The following is a 22,911-nucleotide window of genomic DNA, read 5'->3' as shown; positions in this document are numbered from 1 at the left end:
AGGAAGACTCTCCTCCAGGGTAGGCAACATCCTCCCTAAGTGGTCCAGATACAGAGAGAGGTCCTAGGAGAAAGCAACCCTGCTTCCCCTTCCTTCCTGATGCTGAGTACGTTTCTCTCATTGCTGCAGCTGTTGTACTCAGCTGACATCAAACTCAGCATCTTCAGCTCCCTCCATGGACCACTGGGATTCCTAAGGCATTCAGCCTTATGGACCGAACAGCTCCTGGTTCCTCAGGCTCTCCAGCATGTAGGTAGCCATTGTTGGGCCACCTAACCCATATGTTGTAATCCATTTGAAAACACACACACACACACACACACACACATTTTATTGGTTCTATTCCTCTAGAGAACCCTGACTAGTGCCTTGTTTTCTTTTCTTTTTTTTTTTTTGTTTGTTTGTTTGTTTGTTTCGAGACAGGGTTTCTCTGTATAGCCCTGGCTGTCCTGGAACTCACTTTGTAGACTTGTGGACCAGGCTGGCCTCGAACTCAGAAATCCACCTGCCTCTGCCTCCCAAGTGCTGGGATTAAAGGCGTGCGCCACCACGGCCCAGCTAGTGCCTTGTTTTAAGCATCTGTTTATTTGCACGTGTGTGAAAAGGTGAAAGGACAACACCGAGATCAGTTCTCTCCTTCCATCATATGGGTCCTGAGGATTGAACTCAGGGAGTCAGGCACGGCAGTTTTACCCACTAAGCCATCCAAAGATCCTAATACAATGCTACACACACACACACACACACACACACACACACACACACACCTAAATACAAATACATACCTGTGTATTTTAAGAAATCAATTTAAGAAAAATTTAAGAATCAAGACCTGTTGTTTATGTATGATTCTTCCTCTGTGATGTTTGAGAATACATAGTCCACAAGGTTTGTGTGTATATTTTTAATGATTTATTTTTATTTCCTATGTGTTAGTAGTTTTGCCTCAATGTCTGTATGATGGTGTTGGATCCCATGGAACTGGAGTTACAGAATAGTTGTAAGCTGTCATGTGGGTGCTGGGAATTGAACCCAGGTCCTCTGGAAGAGCAGGTAGTGTTCTTAATGACTGAGTCACCTCTGCAATCCCAGTATGTATTTTTTTTTTAAACTAAGGGCATTTGGCTACATGACTTCTGTATCCTGACCAATATCCTGAGTTTAACACTTTTTATTTTGTTTCCTAATCTGCAGAACTTAACCCCATTTGTGACACTAACACCATGTCTGGAACGCATCCCAGAGTTTCCTGTTGCTTGGGTCCTCAGGTCCCCTTGTGTCTTTGAATCTAGGCAGTCCCTTGACACCTGCAGAGCATATGTTGGATCACTCATTTTGCAGGACATCCCTGCTGTTGCTTGAATGTAGAGTGTCCCTCATAGGCCATGTATTAAAAAGGCTTCACCTCAGCCTGGCAATAACGAGATGTGGTGCAGAAATTAAGACACCATGTTGCTTAGAGAGGGGCTTGAGGCGTGGGAGTTATACACTTCACAGGAACTACGGGGGCCCTAGTCTCTTTCTCTTTCTGGCCATGAGCTAAGATATTTTTTAGTTTTGCTTGTTCTGTTCTGGTTTGGTTTGGTTTGGTTTGGTTTTTTCCATCCTATGTTCCTGCCATGATTTGTTGCCTGCCCACAGACCCAACGCAATGGACCAACTAACCAACCCCAGGCTGAATCCTTTAAACCTGTGTCAAAGCTTCAAAGCTTTCTGACCACAGGGTGATATTTCCAGGCATAGGTTGGATGGCAACTGAAAGCTGACAGAGCCTCCATCCGGATGGTGTCCAATATGTCCTTGTAATTAACTTCTGGGCATGCAACTTGAATAGTGATACCACAGGGGTGCTGGTGTGACCACCATCAAAACTTTAAAGGCGGGCTGGAGAGATGGCTCAGCAGGGAAGAGCACTGACTGCTCTTCCAAAGGTCTTGAGTTCAAATCCCAGCAACCACATGGTGGCTCACAGCCATCTGGAATGGGATCTGATGCCCTCNTCCGGTGTGTCTGAAGACAGCTACAGTGTACTCAAATACATTAAATAAATAAATAAATAAATAAATAGATAGATAAATGAATTCAGTGTAAGACGTGAGCAGTGAATCGGGATTAGGACTTAAGGAAGTATCCATTGATTCCCTTCTTGTCTGTAAATATTGAATTATATTAAATCAGAAAGACTTTTTCCCACACTGTGCACACATGGTGGCTCACAACCATCCATAGTGAGATCTGATGCCCTCTTCTGGGGTATCTGAAGACAGCTACAGTGTACTTACATATAATAAATACATCAATAATAATAATAATAAACTTCAAAGGCACAGGACAACCTTTAAAAACCCCACAGGCCACCCCACACCCTTTTCCAGCCATTCCCTCTCACTCCAGGTGCCTCACCTCATGCCTCTCTCTCCTCTGTTCCTTTTCTCACCCCATAACTCTTTGGAGGCCTTCACGACCTTTCTGAGTCTTACTGCAGCCAAGCTTGCTCTTGTTCTGAAGCCTTTGCACTTACTCTCTGTTTAAAGGCTGCCCTCCAACCCCCACTCCCTTGCCTAACAGGCTCCTCTCCTTGAATGGTCCAGCCTGAATATGCTGTCCAGTTACAGTCTCACACCCAGGCTTTCCCCATCTAAGCACCTACTCATCTTCCCAAAGCACATAACTGGAAATACTGTGCAAAATGACTCACAGATTTGTTATCTGTCTCCTCACTAGATAAAGTAAGTGAAGTGACCAGTCTTTCGTAGTCAGCATTGTTGGCATGATTTTCCTTTGTTTGTTTGTTTGTTTTTGTTTTTCAAGACAGGGTTTCTCTGTGTAGCCCTGGCTGTCCTGGAACTCACTCTGTAGACCAGGCTGGCCTCTAACTCAGAAATCTGCCTGCCTTTGCCTGCGAGTGCTGGGATTAAAGGCGTGTGCCACCATGCCTGGCTTGGTGTGATTTTTTTTTTTAAAGCCATTTTATTGGATTCTTATATCTCTTCCTTCTTTCTAGCTTTTATTACATCCTAATTCCCAACCTTCCTAATACTAGGCAGGAGAGAAAGGAGGTTAGAGGGGAAAGGACATAGAGATCTCTTTTAGCCAACAAAATAGACTACTTCCTGCTGATTAGGAGTGATTCTTTAAGGTAAATCCAATTGTCAAACAGCAACAACAGAAACCAGGAGCAGCAGGGACTTAGCCTCCTCAGACCTTCCCAGGACTCTCCCATTAAACTATCCTCAGAATTAAACTATCTGCAGCTGGCAAAAAAAAAAAAAAAAAATCACGCCCCTGCTAGTGTACAAGGCAGATCATAATCACCTGCTGTGTAGCAGCCTCTTGTCTCACACCTGGGATTAAAACAAAAACATTTTCACATAACATAACTGGTTTGTTTTTGTTTTGTTTTGTTTTGTCTCGAGACAGGGTTTCTCTGTATAGTTCTGGCTGTCCTGGAACTCACTCTGTAGACCAGACTGGCCTCGAACTCAGAAATCCGCCTGCCTCTGCCTCCCGAGTGCTGGGATCAAAGGTGTGCGCCACCACGCCCGGCTATAACGTCCACTGCACAGCATGGACCACAGAGCCCTGAACACAATGCACACTCACTCAGTAGTCTTTGAACCACCAACTGTACCTTCAGCTCCTTCTGAATGAACAGTGGGCACTCAGAGAAACATCAGAGCTGTGGTCTAGTGGGAAGCAAGGTGATTCAAAGCCAGTAGGGTGCTTCAGGGATAAGTACTTGGTCAGCATCCACGGGGATCAAAATAAAAGATGATGGTGATCTAAATGCACACACGATTGGAACTTTTATAGTTCAGAGAAGGAATCATTACAAAATTATCAAATGTAGGGCCAGTATTTTCTGTTTGCACAGTCTCTGTCAGATTTATTGCCCTTGCAAAGGAGTAAGAAGCCGGGTGGTGATGGCGGCAGTGGCACACGCCTTTAATCCCAGCACTGGGGAGGCAGAGGCAGGCAGATTTCTGAGTTTGAGGCTAGCCTGGTTTACAGAGTGAGTTCCAGGACAGCCAGGGCTATACAGAGAAACTCTGACTCGAAAAAAAATAAAAAGTACTTGCTGGCCTCTAAAGACTAGATCCTCAGTTGGCCTTGACAGTACAAAACAAAAAAACAAAGGAGTAAGAAACTGTCAGACATTTTCCATCTTATTCTCCTGGGGATGAGTATCAGTAACTTCTCAGATGCTTGGCTTTCTCTAAGGGGAGAGTGTGGCCCTACACAACACATGACCACTTGGCCTTGTCACGAAACTTTTCCCAAAAAGCAAAACAAAGAGATACATCAGGTATCTGTATATCAAGGCATCCTGACTTCATCTCTTCTGTGATTTAGGCTTGTGCAGCAGTGAAATGTGCCCTGAACTGTATCTAACCTGCGTGCCAGTGTGGCTTCAACTATACAGGATCCCAGCCGACTTTAGACTGAGCTAGCCCCTGATATTGTCTCTGATACCCTTTTTACTTTTTTTTTTTTTTTTTTTTTTTGTGGCTGTTACCTCCAAACTGGCCCTCTCTGTAGTCAGGCAAGTATTAAACACTTGCTAACAGAGAGAACACTCTTTAGTGGAGCTGCCTGCAAATTGGGCAGGGAGCTCAAGGGATGGTTGTCTCAAAGTAAGCAAGCAAACAAAAACCAGAAATTACCTAGATATGTAAGTAAACACCGGTGGCTATCTTTGCATAGGATGGTTTCACATCTGTGGGTTTAGCCAACTGCATGTTGAAAGTATGAGAGGACATTGCATCCTTACTGAATGTGTACAGGGCTTCTCTTATTTCTATTTCCTAAACCATACAGTTACTATGTAACTATTTCCATACAGTGTACCTTGTGAGAGGTATAATAAGTAACATAAGGGTTTAAAGAACTTGGGATCTGCATGGGTTATATGCAAATGTGACATTGTTTTTGTTATATAAGAGATCTGACCATCTGCAGATCTAGGTACCTGAACAATTGCAAGTGGCTCCTAGACCAAGTCCCTATGAATAAAAATTGATAGATGTCCCAAGGATGATGGCTGCTAAATTGGAGAGGAGAAAAGGGTCTGGTTGGGCAGGGGGTGACTCCAAACTATCTCTGAGATAGCAAGGGAGGAACAGGACCCACAAGGTGATGGGGGCCAGGGTGCCAAGCAGACTTAAGAAGGAAGAGATTCCAGAGAGAGGGAGTGGTGTATGAAGGCCGCTGTGCAACTGAGCTGAGGAGCTAGGGAGAATCAGATGTGGCTAAAAGAGGCTAATGGGCACAAGCTGTTTGCTTCTGGTGATAACGCTGGGGATTAAACTCAGGACCTCATGCAAGCCAACTTGACTTGTATTTAGGCTTTCTGTGTCTACAGATGAGCGCAGTGTGTATTGTTCATTCCCATATTGACCCCTTCCACAAGAGTGACTGGAACAAGAGGTAAGGCCTTGGAGAAGTGATGAGGTCCCAGGTAGAGCCTCAAGAATAGGGAAATGGGACCACAACCTTATCAAAGTGTTCCCTGTGGGTGGGGCTATATAGGTCAGTTGGTAGAGTGCTTGTCTAGCATGCAGGAAACCCTGGGTTCCAATTCTAGCACCAGATCTGAAGTTCAAGGTCATCTTTGACTACATAGGGAGTTTGAGGTCAGTTTGGGTCATGTGTGTGTGTGTGTGTGTGTGAGAGAGAGAGAGAGAGAGAGAGAGAGAGAGAGAGAGAGAGAGAGAGAGGTGTCCTCACAAAGCCTGGTGTAGTGATAATCCCAACACTTTCAGGGCAGAAGCTGGAGGATTGGGGCTAGCCTCAGCTATACAGTGAGTCCCTGGCCTTCCTGAGAGTGTCTCAACAGCACAAGAGTCCCCAGGGAGCTCTCTTTCCCTTCCCACCATGCCAGGACCCAGGAGTGGGAAGTGGCTTTCCCAGACCCCAGCTGTGGAGGACCTTGATCTCAGACTTGTCTTTGGAATGCGAGAGATGCCAGTCATACTAAGCTGGCCTCCCAGGTTAGGAGTGATGGCAGTTCCTCAGGCTAGAGGGACTTTTAAGAGCAGTGTGCTATCCTCCCAAACTCTTGCAGTTTCTGGGTTCGTTCACTCTGTGTTCCGTGTCACTTTAGAAGAATCTGGTCTTAAGAAAGGAGAGGAGATACCAGAAGAAAACCGGAAACTGTTCTAGGATTTTTGTTTGTTTGTTTGTTTTTTGAGACAGGGTTTCTCTGTGTAGCCTTGGCTGTCCTGGAACTCACTTTGTAGACCAGGCTGGCCTCGAACTCAGAAATCAGCCTGCCTCTGCCTCCCGAGTGCTAGTATTGAAGGCATGTGCCACCACCACCCGGCTGTTCTAGGACTTCTTAAAAGTTGAGGCAGGCCTGGGATGCTCATAGGTAGAGATGTGTGTGTGTGTGTGTGTGTGTGTGTATGAATATATAGCATCCTATTATTCTTTCTAGCATATGTTCCAGTGTGTATTTATCTCAAACATTGGCTTTTTTAATTTCGAGATGTGTGACACATTTTCAATGCTTGATTTTAAAAGTGGATTCTTAATAAGCTGTGTCAACAGCCACTATGCACAGCATAACTGTGCTATTTATAAGATAATTACGAGGTGTCATTGGCTTAACAAAATACCACAAACTGGGACCCTTAATAGGACAGAAATGGATTCCCTACCCCACCCTGGTACTAATCCCAAGGCCTCACAGTTGCTAGGCAAACACTCCTACTGAGCTACATCCTCCAGCCACCCATCTTGTTACACTTCACTTAGAGACAAACATCTCATTAAATTTCCCAGAATATCCTTGAATCAGGTTGGACTTGAACTTGGAGTCCTCCTGCCTGTCTTCTGAGAACCTGGGGTGACACGCCTGCACCACCAGGCCCTGCCAGAGATGTTTCTGAAAGCCTGAAACCCAGGAGTGGGCAGCCCATGCTGTCTCTGAAGGCTCCTGGGGATATGTCCCCAGCTGTCCCCCTGAGCTTTTGAGTTGCTGGCATTCGTGGCCACCCCTTGGTTTGTAGCTACCTGACTGCAGTGACACAGTCACCACATCCCCGCTGTATTATCCCTCTCCATGTCTGTCTCTGACTCTCCTCTTCTGGGAACACTATTGCTGAAGTAGAGCCCTGAGTCATGACTTCATCTCACATTAAGCTGAACTGCAAATGATCCCTTCTTCTCAAGGGTCCCATTCATAGTGAGAGGTGGTTACAGTCCAACATCTCTCTCTGTGGATATAACACAACCCTTATAAGATGGATTTCCCACACTCCCATCCAAGTCTGTAAACCCAGAAGGATCACAAATTCAAGGCCAGTGTGGGCTACAGAGAAAAATTCAAGGCCAGCCTGAGCAACTGATGAGATCCTGCCTAAAAATTGAAAACTATAGAAACCATAGAGCTGGAGGTACAGCTCAGTGGTGAAGTGTTCATCTAGCATGCATAAGGGCCTGGGTTTAAGTCCCAGCACTAGGAAAAAAACCCAATAGTTTACAATATGCGTGGGTAACATGTCTCAGATGTGAAGATCAACTTTAAGATCACTTAGTAGTTATTTCATTCTCTTGGTCCCCACAGTGTCTCCATGCTACCTGGATTTTTGTTTTGTTTTGTTTTGTTTTTTGTTCTTTTCTTTTCAAGACAGGGTTTCTCTGTATAGCCCTGGCTGTCCTGGAACTCACTTTGTAGACCAGGCTGGCCTCGAACTCAGAAATCTGCCTGCCTCTGCCTCCTGAGTGCTGGGATTAAAGGCGTGTGCCNCCNCGCCCAGCCTGGATATTTTTTTTTTTTTAGCATGTTTTCCCATTGAAACAATACAGAAATAGATTGTTGTTGTTGAAACAGGGTCTCACAATATGTACCCTGTGTTGGCTCAAATTTGTATCAATCCTTCTGCTTCAGCCTCCAGATCCTGTAACTACAGGTAAGAACCACCACTCAGAATAGAAATGTAACCTTCAACCTGCTTTTGTTCCCAGACATAGTATCATATGCCTGTGATCTCGGCATTTAGAAGGCTAGTGCAGAGCCGGGCTGGGTGGCGCACGCCTTTAATCCCGGCACTCGGGAGGCAGAGGCAGGCAGATTTCTGAGTTTGAGGCCAGCCTGGTCTACAAAGTGAGTTTCAAGACAGCCAGGGCAATACAGAGAAACCCTGTCTCGAAAAAACAAAAAACAAAAAAACAGCAACAAAAAAAGGAGAGTCAGAAGGTCATGTCATCCTCAGCTACACAGGGTGGGTTGAGGCCAGCCTGGGTTCTTGGAGACTTTGTCTCAAAAGAAACAAAGTGAAACAAAAGACTGCCTACACAACCTAAAGCCTTCTAACTTTAGAGTTTAAATGTTTTTATAAATTATATACATGCTAGGCCGGGAGATGGTGGCACACACCTTTAATCCCAGCACTCAGGAGAGATAGAAAGGTGGATCTCTATGAGTTCAAGAGTTCCAGGACAGTCAGGAATACACAAAGAAAACCTTGTCTCGAAAAAGACAAATACAAAGCCAAAATAAAACAACAACAACAACAAAACGTACCACCAACAAAACAGAAAACAACAACAACAAAAACAAACAAAAATTTTCTTCTCTTCTCCCTCCATCTTTCCCTCCCGTCTTCCTCCCTGTTTTCTTCTCAGATCAGCCTTGCTGCCTGAAGCATTAGTCCTAGACCGTGTCCAGCTCGGTTCATATTTGGGGAACACCAACGTAAGGAGAGGCTCCCACAAATTTGTGGCACAGTACTGGTAAGTGTGCCCCATCCTGCAGAGACTTAGCACACACGCTGAGAATGAAAGCCACTGGCTGGTGAGATGGCTCAGCAGTTAGAAGTATTTCCCCCCAAGCCTGGCCTAGGTTCTGTCTCAGGAACCTACATAGTAGAAAAGAACCAAATCTGAAAGTTGTTCTCTCACCTCTACGTGTGTGCTACCCATAAGCAAATGTTTAAAAAAGAAAGAAAGTAAAGAAGAAAGACAAAGAGAGAGAAAGAGAGAGAGAGAGAGAAGCTGGAGAGATGGCTCAGCGGTGTAAGAGCACTGACTGCTCTTCTGAAGGTCCTGAGTTCAATTCCCAGCAACCACATGGTGGCTCACAACCATCTGTAATGAGATCTGACGCCCTCTTCTGGAGTGTCTGAAGAACAGCAACAGTGTACTTACATGTAATAAATAATAAAATCTTAAAACGAAAGAAAGAAAGAAAGAAGGAAGTCAGATAGGCTAACTTTCACTTTCATTCACAGTTGCAAGTCTGTCATGGCAGGGGAGTTATGTCAGCGGGTTGAGACAGCTGGTCACGTGGCATCCACAGTCAGGAAGCAGGGAGGGATGGGTGCTGGCGCTCAGCTGTCTCCTCTTTTTGAATCAGGACCCCAGAACATGGGATGGTGCTGCCCACAGCTAAGAAGAGTTCCTTCCCCTTGTCAATTTCCCTAATCTAGACAATCCCTCCTAAAGGAGCCCAGAGGCTTATCTCTTCCGTGACAATCAAATTTTACCATCACTGGGGTATTGGCTCTCTAGGAGGGGCACACCTCTGGTCTTCCCCACCCTATCGATGCACACCTCTTTGCTGGCGTTAGGTGTCAATAGTTCTCCTTTCCTGGGTTGTGATTTGACTGTGTGAAATGTCTTCCGCAGACTCCTGTGCTGGAATCCTTGTTTCTCAGCTGGTGGCACGCTTTGGGGAGGATGTGGGACTTTTAGGAAGGGTGGTCTCACTGTAGAACGTGAGTGGCTGGAGATCTACCCTCGAGGGCTATAGCCTGGACCACACCTGTCCTGTCTGCCTTGGCCACCTGTCCCTCCAAAATGTGAAGGGCTAAGGTTAATGGCCCCTCTTCTCCCCCTCCTCCAATGTCGGCGGCCATCTGCAGCCATCATTTTTCTGAAACAATGAACTTTAGCCCCTGAGACCATGAGCCAAGATAAATCCTCCCTCCCTAACTTAGCTTTTGATGGGTACACTGCCACAGTGACTAGAAACAGCAGCCGCTTTGCCTGATTCTCCCACCAGAACTGTATCCAGGGTGGGACTTGCAGGTTTTCTTTGAGGACCCAAGTATGGAGCTCTCAGGGTTAGGAGAGGTGATCTTATTCTAATTCCTACCTTATTCTAATTCCTTTGCTGTCAATGTGTGCTAGGATGGTGAATTTAGAATTTTGCCTTTTCGCTGTTGGGCTTTAAATCTAGGGCATGGTAGGCAAAGGCTAACCACTGACCTATAGCCCCAGCTCTCGAATGTTTTATGTAAACAAAACGAGCGAAAGTGCAGAAACCAGCAAGGGCGGACAGCGTGTTAACCCGTCAAGCCACGCAGCTAGAGTACATTAGGCCAGGCCACGCCCCCACATGGAACCACACCCACTTCCCCACCCCTCGCGACGACCCGCCCAGGTGCCTTGGGTCCCGCGGGAGGGGGTGGGGCAGGCGCAAGCGCAGAGAGCGCGGGCGCGGTTGCCGTGGCAGCGCCTGCCCGAGGGAGGGAGGCGGCGCGGGGCCAGGACCCCGGCAGGCAGAGGCAGCGACGCGGCCACCCGAGAGTGTGCGGCGGGGCAGCTGAGCGGCGGGTGCCCCGCCCTGCTGGCCGGTGGGGATGCGGGACCGGCTGCCCGACCTCACGGCGGTGAGCAGAAAGCCGCATAGCGGTCCGGGCCGGCGGGCGAGCTGCTGTGGGTCGGGGCAAAGACCCCAGGAAGAACCTGAGGAGTTGGGGTGGAAAGACGCAAGGAGGGGAGTCCAGAAGCAAGATCCTAGGAGGAGTCTGAGTAGGGGGTCCGGAGGGGAGTCCAGGAGGGGACCCTGGGGAGGGAGCTCCGAGGAGGAACGCCCCTGGAGGGAACTGGGCAGCGTCTCTAGGAGGGAATCTAATAAGAGGGTTCTAGATGTCCCGGGGCCTCCAGAGGCTTCGGTGTCTCCTGGGGTGGCAGGGCGTAGTCTTCGGGAAGGATCCAGGCAGCCTCCTAGCAGGGTCCCAGGGAGCTTTCGGTTCTTCAAGAGTCACAAGAGGAACCCAATCGGTCTTTCTGTGCAGAGTCTCAGGGGGAAGGGCCCTAGGGTCCCTGGCGTCTTCAGGGGTGTTAGGGTGGGGTTTCAGGAGCATTCCTGGGAGGTCTCCAGGAGACCCTGGTCAGGGCTGCATGCAAGTCGATTCTTGGGACAAGGGTCCTGGTCTTCCTTGGGTTCCGAGGGTCACAGTTTGTTGGGACTCCCGGGGTGGGCTGTGGGAGAGGTTCAGGGCTGGTGCTGGGAGCATCTTAGTCTTAACGGAGCATTTCTGGGCACAGATGCTGGTAGGTGTCTGGGTGAGTCCTCTCCGCCTGCCCTGGCACTACTCCTGTGGACCAATGTTTGGGTCGGAGTCCTTTTGGCTACCTGACAGGGTTGATTTCAGTGGGTGAGAGTGTGGCTCAGGGTTTTAGGCAAGGAGCAACGGCTGGGCTTGGGCTGATGTTGGACTGCCTGCCTGTTTTTTGTTTTTTGTTTTTGCAAGGCTCTTATCACAACGTCTCCAACTGCCTGCCCCACCCTGGATGGTACCCTTTCCAACTGCTTTGTTTCATGGCCTGATACAGAATGCTGTGTGTTGCGTCCCTCGCAGACACCCCACACAAACCTGGAGCTCAGGGACTAGGTACCTGCTTCGGTCAGCACTACCCACAGCTGCCTTAGGTATTTTCCCCGTGCACCGGGGACCAGAACTGTATTTACGCTTTAACACAGGGCTTTAGTCACTAGTGAGCATTTCGAGAAGAGAAAAGCTGAGCTTTTTAAAGGGGAGTGTGTTTACAGTATATATATATCTTCATTTGCAGCATCCAGTTATTGTACCCAGTTTTGGGGTAGAATGTCACATTCAGGCTATATATATATATATATATATATATATATATATATATATATATATCAGGTGTTTATCATTCCTTTGGGATGAGAACCTCAAGACCAGCTAGGCTGTGGTGGCACACACCTTTAACCCCAGCGTTTGGGAGACAGAAGCAGACGGATCTTTGAGTTCAAGGCCAGCCTGGTTTACAGAGTGAGTTCCAGGACAACCAGGGCTACAGAGAAAAACCCTGTCTTTTAAGAAACACAGGGAGAGGACCTCAAAACCCTCCTCGCTGGCTACTTCAGGCATCAGCCACAGTCGCGCACTTCGATGCAGCCTGACCCCAGAGTCACCTGTGTGCCCCGCTCCCTTTCCCCCTTCCCAGACCCTGTAACCGTTCATGTCTCTGCTCCCTTGAGCCAGCAGCTTTTCACTGTCAACACACAAGCATCTGTGTTGCTGTGCTGACACGATTTATGATCTCCACTGGCCTGTGTGTGTGTGTGTGTGTGTGTGTGTGTGTGTGTGTGTGTGTGGACCCTTGGCTGGATTGAGGGAGAAACCTGGGAAGGAGAGCAGTTTGCAAACTGCCCCAGCGCTGGACTCTTGGCAGGTTTTGTTGATGGCCTGGAGCAGCAGCAGCAGCAGCAGGTGGCGCCCTGTAGTGTCATACAGCTCAGGTGCTAGGAGTGGGACCCTGAGCAAGTGTCCCTGGGCAGGAGGCTGCCTCAGACCTTGGCAGCTCTTTGGAACTGTTCCGGTGACTAGGCTCCTGGTCCTCTTCTCCGCCACCACCGCTTCCTTTTTAAATAATTTATTTAAAGCCTGGTGTGGTGGCACATGCCTTTAATCCCAGCACTTGGGAGGCAGAGGCATGCGGGTTTCTGAGTTCGAGGCCAGCCTGGTCTACAGAGTGAGTTCCAGGACAGCCAGGGCTACACAGAGAAACTCTGTCTCGAAAAACAAAAACAACAACAACAACAACAAATTATTATTATTATTTTTTACTTGATGTGCATTGGTGTTTTGCCAGCACGTGTGTGTCTGTGTGAGTATGTTGGTTCCCGGGGTCACAGAAAGTTAGGCGCTGTCGTGCAAGTGCTGGGAATTGAGTCCTGGTCCTCTGGAAGAGCAATCAGTGCTCTTAACCACTGAGCTGTCTCTCCAGCCCCTGCTTCTCAGGCCCTTAAGAGCTTCCGTGCTGTGCGCCTCCGGCCTCAGCTCTGACTGTCTCTGTGCCTTCCTGTTACTCCCCAGAACTGTTGTTTCCTTCTATGCAATCACTGACACTTGTGCTGTCCCTGCTGTTGCTGCTGCCCCTGGTCTCGAGGTTCCTCCCCTATGGCTGCTGTGACTCAATGTGCTGTCAGGCCCTCTACTCCACTGTCAGAGCTTGCTGTACCTGTCTCTCTCCACACCACCAGTCCCCTCCTGCACCACTGTGAGTGGGTGGGGCAAGACCACTCAGAAAGAAGCCTGTTTGGGGCACCCACCAAATGAGCACTGAATGAGCTGGACAGCCTGGTTATATAGACGGGAGAAGTGTGGTCCCATCCCAGACCTCCTTTGCCAAGGAAAGTTTGTGTTTGTGCCACCCCAACACCGCCTCTCCGATTTAGTGGGGGTGTGGGTGGGGAATGGTTACAGGGTCATCCAGAGTTCACAAAGACTTGTGGTAGCAGAAAGTTGAGTGGGGACTGAAAACCCTGGCAGAGGCTGTGCCCTTAGGAGCTGGGGCACTCAGCTGCTGGTATTGTATAGGTTCCTCAAAGCGTACAATGTTGCACATGGCTTGTGCTGGCCTAGGGTAGTCCAGATGGCTGCTTGACTGCCAGTCCTGTTGCTTAAGGCAGCTGGGGAGAGACAGAGAGACAATTGCCTCATCCACCAGTGGCTTTCTTTGCTTGCTGACAGGAAGCTGAACACGAGAGAGAAAGCTTAGGATAAAACCCTAAGGGCCTGTCATTGTCCCTAACTCTGTTTTACAGGGCTTTAGCTGTGTGCATCACAAGGAGAGGGCCCCCCTTGTTTGTCTCAACTTCATCCACCACGGCCAGCTTCGAGGGCCATCTCGACTGCTACACACAAAGCGGCCAAACTTTGCAGGGCCAAAGTGTATTAAAAGCAGCTTGAGCCGGGCAGTGGGGGGCGCACGCCTTTAATCCCAGCACTTGGGAGGCAGAGAGGCAGGCAGATTTCTGAGTTCGAGGCCAGCCTGGTCTACTTGTGAAGTTTGGGGTGGTTTAAGACCCTCAGAAAACAAAGACGGCAGCACCCAGTGCCCAAGGAGTGACAGTTGAGGTTGTCTTGTATGCAAATAGAGGGTGACAGCTGTCTTTCTGCCTCACAGAAAGAAGCTCTGGGACAGGAGTCGAGGAGCAGGAGTTTTTGTTTTTTTGTTTTTTTGTTTTTTGTTTTTTTTTAAAGATCTATTTATTTATTATATGTAAGTACACTGTAGCTGTCTTCAGACACCCCAGAAGAGGGCATCAGGTCTCATTACAGGTGGTTGTGAGCCATCATGTGGTTACTGGGGATTTGAACTCAGGACCTTCGGAAGGGCAGGGCAGTCAGTGCTCTTACCCACTGAGCCATCTCACCAGCCCCCCTGCCCCGGGCTTACATTCTTGAAACCTAGGTTCCATGTTTCCAGAAAGTTAGGAAAAGCAACGTTCCCCTTCCACCTTATCTAAATGCTGCTTTCTCATAGATCAGACCTGGGGTTCTATTTTGAGGTCAAAATGGCTGCAGTGCCGTGACCATGGTGACCCAGAGTTTGAAATTTCCCAGGAAGGCTCCTCATTAGTTGTGTATTCGTCCACCTGAGACAAAGGTACCCGTGGTAGTCACCTGGGAAGGACTTAAAAAGTAGCTCATTTGAATGGCCACAGTTGCATTGTTTGGGAGGTAGAGGCAGGAAGGTCTTGAGTCCTAGGTTAGCTCTGGCGACCTAGGAAGATCTTATTGCAAAAGAAGATCAACTGTGGGGGCTGGAGAGATGGCTCAGTGGTTAAGAGCACTGACTGCTCTTCCAGAGGTCCTGAATTCAATTCCCAGCAACCCACATGGTGGCTCACAGCCATCGGTAATGGGATCTGATGCCCTCTTCTGGTGTATCTGAAGAGAGTGACAGTGCATTCATATACATAAAAGAAATAAATCTTAAAAAACAAAAACAAAATAAAACCCCAAAAGATGAACTGTAGAGAGCAGTTTGCATTTGGAGATTTTGTATGATCTGTCTTGCTGCTCTGAGGGGTGCTTCAGGCTTTGGTCCACTGCTCATTTTAACACAAAAGCTGGAGCAACTTGCCTGGGATCGCCCAGACTCTTATGTCCAGAGCGATTCTGTCTCCGACCTCTGTAATGCACAAGCGCAGATAAGAGTCCCAGGCCTGAGCTAGATTCGGCACTGGAGACAGTTTCGAGTTGGCTGCATGCAGTGGCGTCCCGTGGTCAAGGGTGGAAGACTGAGGAGGAGCCATGAGTTGCCTGCCTTTTAGGACGTTAGTAAATCAGAATGGAACAACAGGTCGTGTATAAGAGTTTGGATTTTTCCATAGACCAATTATTTCCTGTTTTTGCTCAAGATATATCTGACCTCTACGGTCTGAGAGCATCTGCCATTGCTGGACTTCCTCTCGGCCTCTTGGCTGCAGGATGAGCCTGCTTCCTGACAGCTACCCTGGCCTCTGCAGCCCTGCGGATTGCCTCTCCCTCTCTCTCTCTGCCTCGCTCGCTCACAACTTCCCCACCAGGAAGTCTCTGTCTGGCTTCTCTCAGTGGCCCTGGCAGTGGCCACTTTCTGTCCCAGCAGCCTGCATGGAGCTGCGGTTTGGTTTCTCTCCCTGTGCCCCCGATTCTGTCGTCACCCTTTCTTGAATGTCTGCCTCAAGGCACAAGGCAGTGTACCTTCGAGACTCTGGGCACGTTTCAGGCCATGGCTCGTGCTCAGAGAAGATTGCCAGAAATGGAGTTCTTGGGGTGCTCACAACCCCACCCCACCATGACCCTCCCCTCCCCCCTCCCTCCCTCGTTCCCCCTCTCCTTCCTACTTTGCATTACCTTCGCCTTGCTGTATATCCCAGGCTTAGAGGTTACTCTGTAGCCCAGTTCAGCCTCAAATCCGGAACCCTCCTACCTTGCTGTGTTGTACAGAATAGCTTCAAGTTTGTTTGGTTTGTGTGTTCGGTTGGTTGGTTTTGGTCCTCTCTGTGTAGCTTGAACTCTCTCTTGCTGCCCTTGAACTTGCTCTGTAGACCAGGCTGGCCTTGAACTCACAGAGATCCACCTCCCTCTGCCTCCTAAGTACTTATGGCCTAGCTTGCCGGCTTCAAACTTGACATCCTCCTGCCCCAGTTTCCTAAGGCAGTTTGAGAGTTCAGGTGTGAAATCAGGGTGTCAGCATCTCGGAAAGCCGGGATTTCTCCTTGCATCTCCTAGATTCTGAGATATCCATCTTTGACACTCCATTCCCAAGGATGCAGAGCCCCCTGGGCCAACCTCTGCTTTGTTCTCAGCTGCCTGTCTTCCTTGCTGACCTAGTCAGCTTGATGATATTGGCTTGCCCCCCTCTGGAGTGAGCCACCCTAAAAAGGCATGGCAGTGCCCCTATTCCACATGTGGCTCCCTGGCTGAGGGCTTTGGGACAGCCTATAATTCTTCAGCACTGTCCTTCATTCCAGGCATCTGGAGAGCAGTGTTTCAACCCACCGAGTGGGTTGGGGGTAGGGTGGGGGGGGTTGCTGCGCTATGCTTCATGAAAGTAGAAGGCACCCTTTTAGGTGATATACATTTTTCATTAAGCTGGCCCTGGCTGTGTGGGGTCCCTGGTGCTGTCACACTCTTGCGTGTGTTTTAGAGCAGCACTCCCAGCTGTAATTAACCAGCCATCTTATCCACACAGTCAGCACTAGAGGAGTGGGGATATGATTTGGGAAGAGCTGATCGGGCCTCAGTGAGGGTCCTGTGTGGAAACATGTGGCGTTTTTTTTTTTTTTTTTTGGCACAGTCTCTCTGTTGTGTAACCCTAACTGGCCTGGAACTCACTATGTAGATCACTCACAGTGATTCCCCAGCTTCTGTATCCTGAGTGCTAGGAATAATAATAATAATAATAATATAATAATAAAGAATGAATGAATGAGTAAATAAATATGCACCACACTCTAACTTTGACCACGCTTCTTAAATTTGTGTTTTCTTAGCTGAGAACTGCAGTGATATCTTGTCTGCAAGGTTTCCTGGGTTGTAATGGGCGGTAAAGGAACACCTCTGTGTGTCAGGCCTGCAGGGTGAAGGCTGGATGCCTCCAAGCAATGGAGGTTCCTAAGATGCCTTTCTGGGCTTGGCTGCTGGAAGGGAGGCCTGATCTTGCTGACTCACGGTGCTGGCTGCCCTGGAGGATAGAGCTCAGCAGGTCCCTCCCCTGCGCCTCCTGGCAGGCAGGGCTCAGCCATAAGACTTAGAGACCATCTTCCAGGGGCCACTTATGGCTGTCCACAAAAACTGCTTCTGGCTAACTGAGACTTGTCTGTGCTGCTAGAGGCTTGGGCAACCCGGAAGAGAGGCTTCCGGGTGGGTGGGTTGCTGCCCAGGCAGGACCAGCATCCCTCCTCTGCATCCTGTGCTCTCAAGGATCCAGGCAGGCCTCAGAGGCAGCAACTGGGCAACTCTCCGGACCCAAGGCCATGCAGGGGGCTTCGGAAGTGCCTGCTTCTGTTGTCTTGGATCCCACCTTAGGCTGTTTCGAACAAGTAGCCCCGTTCTAGCTGTGTCTGTGATGTCATTTTCTTCTTCCCTGCTGTTATTGATTCTGTCTTCCTCAACTCCTCTCTTCTTGTCAGGGTGTTTATTATTATTAAACACAGCGCGCAGCGGTCATTATCCTCTCAGAAAGTATGCATGCGCTGGCATACCTTGGAAGCTACCGTGCACTCAAAGTTTTTGATTGTTTTTGGATAAGGTCTCCTGTTTCCCAAGCTGACCTTGAACTCACTCTGTAGTGGGGCTGATCTGGAACTTCTGACCATCCTGCCTCTGTCCCCCTGGGATTACAGGGGCGTGCCGCCAAGCCTAGTAGCACCTTATTATTTTCATGTGTTATTTTTTTTTTTCATTTATTTTATTTTGCCTGCATGTGTGCTGCACACCAGAAGAGGGTATCAGGTCCCATGGGACTAGAGTTTTAGAAGTTAAGAGCCACCTGTGGGTGCAGGGAATTAAATTGAGGACTATTGGAAGAGCAACCAGCTCTTACCACTGAGCAATCTCTCCAGCCTTCACCCCCAGTAGCATTTTTAATCTTTACAGAAAGTATAAATATTACAGGGATAGTGATGTAGCCCAGTGCTCAGAGAAGATACCTAGCATGCTCAGAGGCCTGAGTCAGTCCCCAGCATGACTCTGTGGTGTGTGTGTGTGTGTGTGTGTGTGTGTGTGTGCGCGCGCGCGCGCGCGCGCGTGCGTATAGTAATCTCTTCATGGAGAACAATCTGTTTCGAATGGCCCCGATTCTGGTGCAGATGAAAGCCCCTGCCGTGGGGATCTGGCCTTCATTGACTCCCCTCAGCTGCCCCCTTTTCTCCAGCCCATGATTCTGTCACCAGGAAGAAGCTGCACAATTGGATGGTTGCAGGCTGTGGAGCGTGGCTCGTCCCCTGCACTTGGTGTCCAGTGAACTGAGCAGCTGAGGCCCTGAGTTGCTCTTCGGCCTTTGTGACACCTGGGAAATGTTTTCTGTTCCAGTGTAGGGCAAACGACGATGGGGACACTGCTGTCGTCATTGTGGAGAAGGACCATTTCATGGACAGTTTCTTCCATCAGGTGGGTATTTAAGGATGCACAGCCTCAGACTTTACCTCTGGCCGCAGTGACCTCATGAGAGCAGTGTTTGTAGTCACATGTAGAGCAGCACACTCGTGCACCCTGAAACTGCGCTTCGGCTAATGGCCGGCCCTGTGATCTAACTGTGATCCCGTGTGGCACTAGTGCCATCGAAGCCACCTGGGAAGTCACCCCGCCACCCATTTCTCCTTGTATCCCTATCATGACTGACGTGTGACTGACTGCAGTTTTGCTTGCTTTGATTTTGGAGTCTCCAGATGATGCCTCACGGTGTGGCCCAGGTTAGCTTTGACCTTGCCATCCTTCTGCCTCAGCCTCCTGAGCATGGCTGTGTTTAAAGTTGTTTGAAGTATGTAAGTTCTTGGGGACTTTTAGCATTGTCACAATAGTAGTTAACTTCAAGACAGCCTCAAGTGACTGCATACAGAGAGCCTGGGAGGAGGGCTGGGCACACACGGGATGGAGGCATTGCAGGGCGTAGGACCAGTGTACCTGGGTGCGTGGATCAGGGCCCCGTATTTGTGTTCTCCCTATGACTTGGATCTGTAAGATCTCAGGCAATATTTCCTCCCTTGGGAAGCCAACCACATCTCTGGAGTGGCTTTTTAAAGGCTCTCACCTGGAGACTTGAGACATCTCAGGAACCCAGGCTTCTTAGTCCCTTGGAGGCAGGAATTCTGGCATCCAGCTCAGTGCCTGGGGCCACGTTTGCTGTTGCTGTTGGTCACCTGTGAAACAGGTTGCTCGAGTTCTGAAGCCATTGACTGCAGTTGTTTTTATCTGGATTCCCCCAAGAGCACGAGGTGCATTTGCTACAGACTTCATTTCATAATTTCTCCTGTGGACTGAGGCCTTAGAAAAGGAAACAAACAGGGCTTGTTAATGTAAGGCCATGGGGAGGAAAGGCCCCCAGGGCATACCCATCACAGAATGCTGCAGAAGACAGACTTCGCTCCTGACCAGAGAGGGTTTGGTTAAAGACCAATAAAGCAAGGCCCTGTGTGGAGAGAACCTTCCTGAAGAAGATAGTTAAAGGGGGCAGAGGAGACCCTGTGTGGGCAGCTTGTAGTCTCAGGCTAGACCAGCACCAATACCACCGTGTTCTCCTCTCCCATGGAACCTCCTCCCAGGGTACTTCGGCCCACGGCTGCCTTTCCTGGGAGAACCAATCTGACTTCACCTGCTGGGAGGGCAGGGGTGAGTAGAGATTCTAGGAGCTGGGCTGTCTCCTTGCTTTCTGACAGGAGGCCATCAATGTTACTTCAAAAGTGGCACTTTCAAATGAAATTGAAATGCCATCTGTGCACTGGAACCAGCACTGTGCCTGGATTTCAGCCTCCATAGCAACACAGCCAAGATGCTCAAATAATCTATTTTTTATTAAATTTTTAAAATGTTGGATGTTTTGCCCACGTGTATGTCTGTGCATCACACGCATGCAGTGCCTTCAGAGGCCAGAAGAAGGGGTTGGGTTACCCAGAATTATAGTTATAAATGGCTGTGGATTGCTATGTTGGTGCTGGGAATTAAACCCAAGTCCTCTAGAAGGGCAACCAGTGGTCTAACTACTGAGTCATCTCTCCAGTCCTGAGGACCAACTTTTGTTGTGGTGTTTCCGTGGTTGATGTGATGACACTCCTGAGTGTGATGTCTGTGCACTCTGGTAGCAGTGGTAAGGGAGATGGCCCTGCCTCATCCCAGCCTGAAGGAACCACTGCTCTGCCCTGCAACAGTGGAGTTCCATGTTGGATTTAGCTTTAATACCCCGATTCTCAGCATGTTTCTGGACCTTGGGCCATGGTTTCCTGGGTCCCTACCACCCTTCAGGAGGGATATAGTGTCACAGTGACATTGAGGTATGTGCCTCTTCATTCCTGCACCCTGGGGGAGGTGCAAGGACAGAGTTGTTCAGAGGTGACTTAGGACACAGGACCATGCTGCCTCCATAGACTCAAAAGCCAATCTCTACACAACTCGGCTCACTATGTATAGTTTCAGTGACCTGGAGGTGTATTAATTACTTTCCTGTTGGCTGTGATGAATCATCATGACCGAGATAACTTAGAGAGGAGAATTAGTTGGGGCTGACGGTTCCAGAGGGATACGTGGTCATGGCAGGGAACCTTGGCATGACATGGCTGCCGGAGCCACAGAAACACAGCTCGCATCTTAAACTGCAAGTACAAAACAGAATGCCTCGAGGCGGTGAAACCTAAAGGCCTGCCTCCAGTGACCTTACTTCCTCCATCAAGGCCACACCTCTAAAACCTACCCAAACATGCCATCGGCTGGGTACCAAGTATCAAATACAGGAGCCTGTGAAGGGCATCCCCACCCCAACCACCACCAGAAGGAAGGTACAAGTTCATAAAAACATGTAACTATGCGCTTACCGTTTCACCTGACAAGTGGCTGAAGGCCGAGGGTTCATACGAGCACACACTATCTTCTAGCCCCAGCACCATTTGTCTTCGGAGAGTTAGTTGTACGGGCACGGGTCAAGCTGAGATCTAAACGCTGCGGGGGTGGGGGTGGGGTGGGATGAGGGCCCACGCTTCTCTGGAGAATAGCTTTCTTGGCCCGTAGCTCCTCCCTCCTGAAAGCATAGCACTCACTTGTCATCATAACACCTCCCCATCCTGACATTATATTTTAGTCTGTCAGATCAGCTAGATCACCCAGAGTCTTCGTCAGGGTGTCTATTGCTGTGAAGAGACACTATGACCACGGCAATTCTCACAAAGGAATACATTTCACTGGGGCTGGCTTACAGTTTCAGAGGTTTAGTGCACTGTTGTCATGGCGGGAAGCATGGTGGCATCTTGATCCACAGGCAGCAGGGAGAGGGACACGGGCCTGGCTTGAGCTTTTGACACCTCAGAGCCCACCCCCAGTGACACTCTTCCTCCAACAAGGCCACAAGCCCTAATAGGGCCACTCCCTATGAGCCTGTGGGGGTCATTTTCATTCACACCATACCACAACCAGAATAGCTTCCCAGCTCAAGTCTTAGGCCCGTGAAGACCTTGTTTGCCATGGATGGCACTATCTGGATGTGACAGTATGGTGGTTATAATTACATAATCATTTTAAAGTGAAGGGAGGAAGAGGAACTGGTGGTGGTCCTCCTGTCTTGGCTGCCACATGGCATCTCTGTAGGCAGGTTATATCTAAGTCCATCCTGGATAACCCCCAAGCTTCCTCATCTCCTAAGTTGAATCTATATAAGGTCCTTTGCTATATAATGTACCAGTCACGGGGACCAGGACACTATCAGTTGCATAACCATAGAGTTTTAGAGACGAAAGTCCACCTGAGTGTGTCTTGTAGTGAGTTACTCACACCATGCAGGACTCAGGAGGATGCCTGAAGGGCCGTCCACTTGGATGGTGACGGCTTCCTCATGGGAGCATGCTCCCTTGACCTCCATGGGCGCGGAGTGCTCACTGCTGACGGTGCTGTGAGGTATGGAGTTGCATGCCTTAACTTCGCACTGCCTGTGGTGGTACTTGGGCTCCAGTGTAGGGATTTTTACAACACACAGTTTTTGCTGGCAAATGTTTTAGACCTAAGAGTAGGACTCTGGTAGATTTCTATTTTTACTGCATTTGAATTGTGTATATGTGCACATGTTGTGTATGTGTATGTACACACATGTGTGTACACTCACGTTTGTGTTACAGTGTGCAAGTGGAAGTCAGGGCAGCCTTTAGGAGTAGGCTTTCTCCTTCCACCGGATGGTCCCAGGGATCAGACTCGGCTTGTCCTGTTTGGTGGCAAGTGCCTTCAGACATCTTGCTGGCACTGCGTTGTTTTCTTCCCCCCAGCGGGATAGCGAGTCACTCACTCCTGCCCCCCCCCCCAGGGGATGGACAGCGGAGGTGGCGTTGGCCTTATCACAGTGTCTCCCTCCCTCGTAGGTAGAGGAGATTCGAAGCAGCATAGCCAGGATTGCTCAGCACGTAGAGGACGTGAAGAAGAACCACAGCGTCATCCTGTCTGCTCCAAACCCAGAAGGAAGTAAGTCTGTCAGCTCTCCGTCTGTCCTCCAGCTTCTCCTTAGATGGTACCATGTGCTCACCACACCTAGGCCCCCTTGGCATCCCAGGAATTTTGTTTTGTTTTGTTTTGTTTTGTTTGTTTCTCAAGACAAAGGTTTTCAGTGTAGTCCTGGCTGTCGTGGAACTCACGCTGTAGACCAGGCTGGCCTCGAACTCAGAGATCCGCCTGCCTCTGCCTCTGCCTC

At 49.1% G+C, this 22,911-nt stretch overlaps 1 protein-coding gene across 3 annotated transcripts in view; it reads left to right on the top strand.

The window, feature by feature from the left end:
* The first annotated feature begins 10,460 nt into the window (after nucleotides 1-10,460).
* Stx2 (syntaxin 2) overlaps nucleotides 10,461-22,911 on the top strand; it is a 24,496-nt gene continuing 12,045 nt past the window's right edge. For all 3 annotated transcript variants that reach the window (XM_021186770.2, XM_021186768.2, XM_029533783.1), the window contains exons 1-3: nucleotides 10,461-10,616; nucleotides 18,567-18,644; nucleotides 22,586-22,685. In XM_021186770.2, coding sequence (XP_021042429.1) covers nucleotides 10,587-10,616; nucleotides 18,567-18,644; nucleotides 22,586-22,685 — 208 coding nt within the window. In that variant the 5' untranslated portion in view covers nucleotides 10,461-10,586. The remainder of the gene's footprint in view (nucleotides 10,617-18,566; nucleotides 18,645-22,585; nucleotides 22,686-22,911) is intronic.

This window comes from Mus pahari, chromosome 23 (genome assembly GCF_900095145.1).
Source record: "Mus pahari chromosome 23, PAHARI_EIJ_v1.1, whole genome shotgun sequence".
Taxonomy (NCBI): Eukaryota; Metazoa; Chordata; class Mammalia; order Rodentia; family Muridae; genus Mus; species Mus pahari.
Note: the sequence above shows the minus strand (reverse complement) of the source record. Positions and strands in the feature narration are given on the sequence as shown.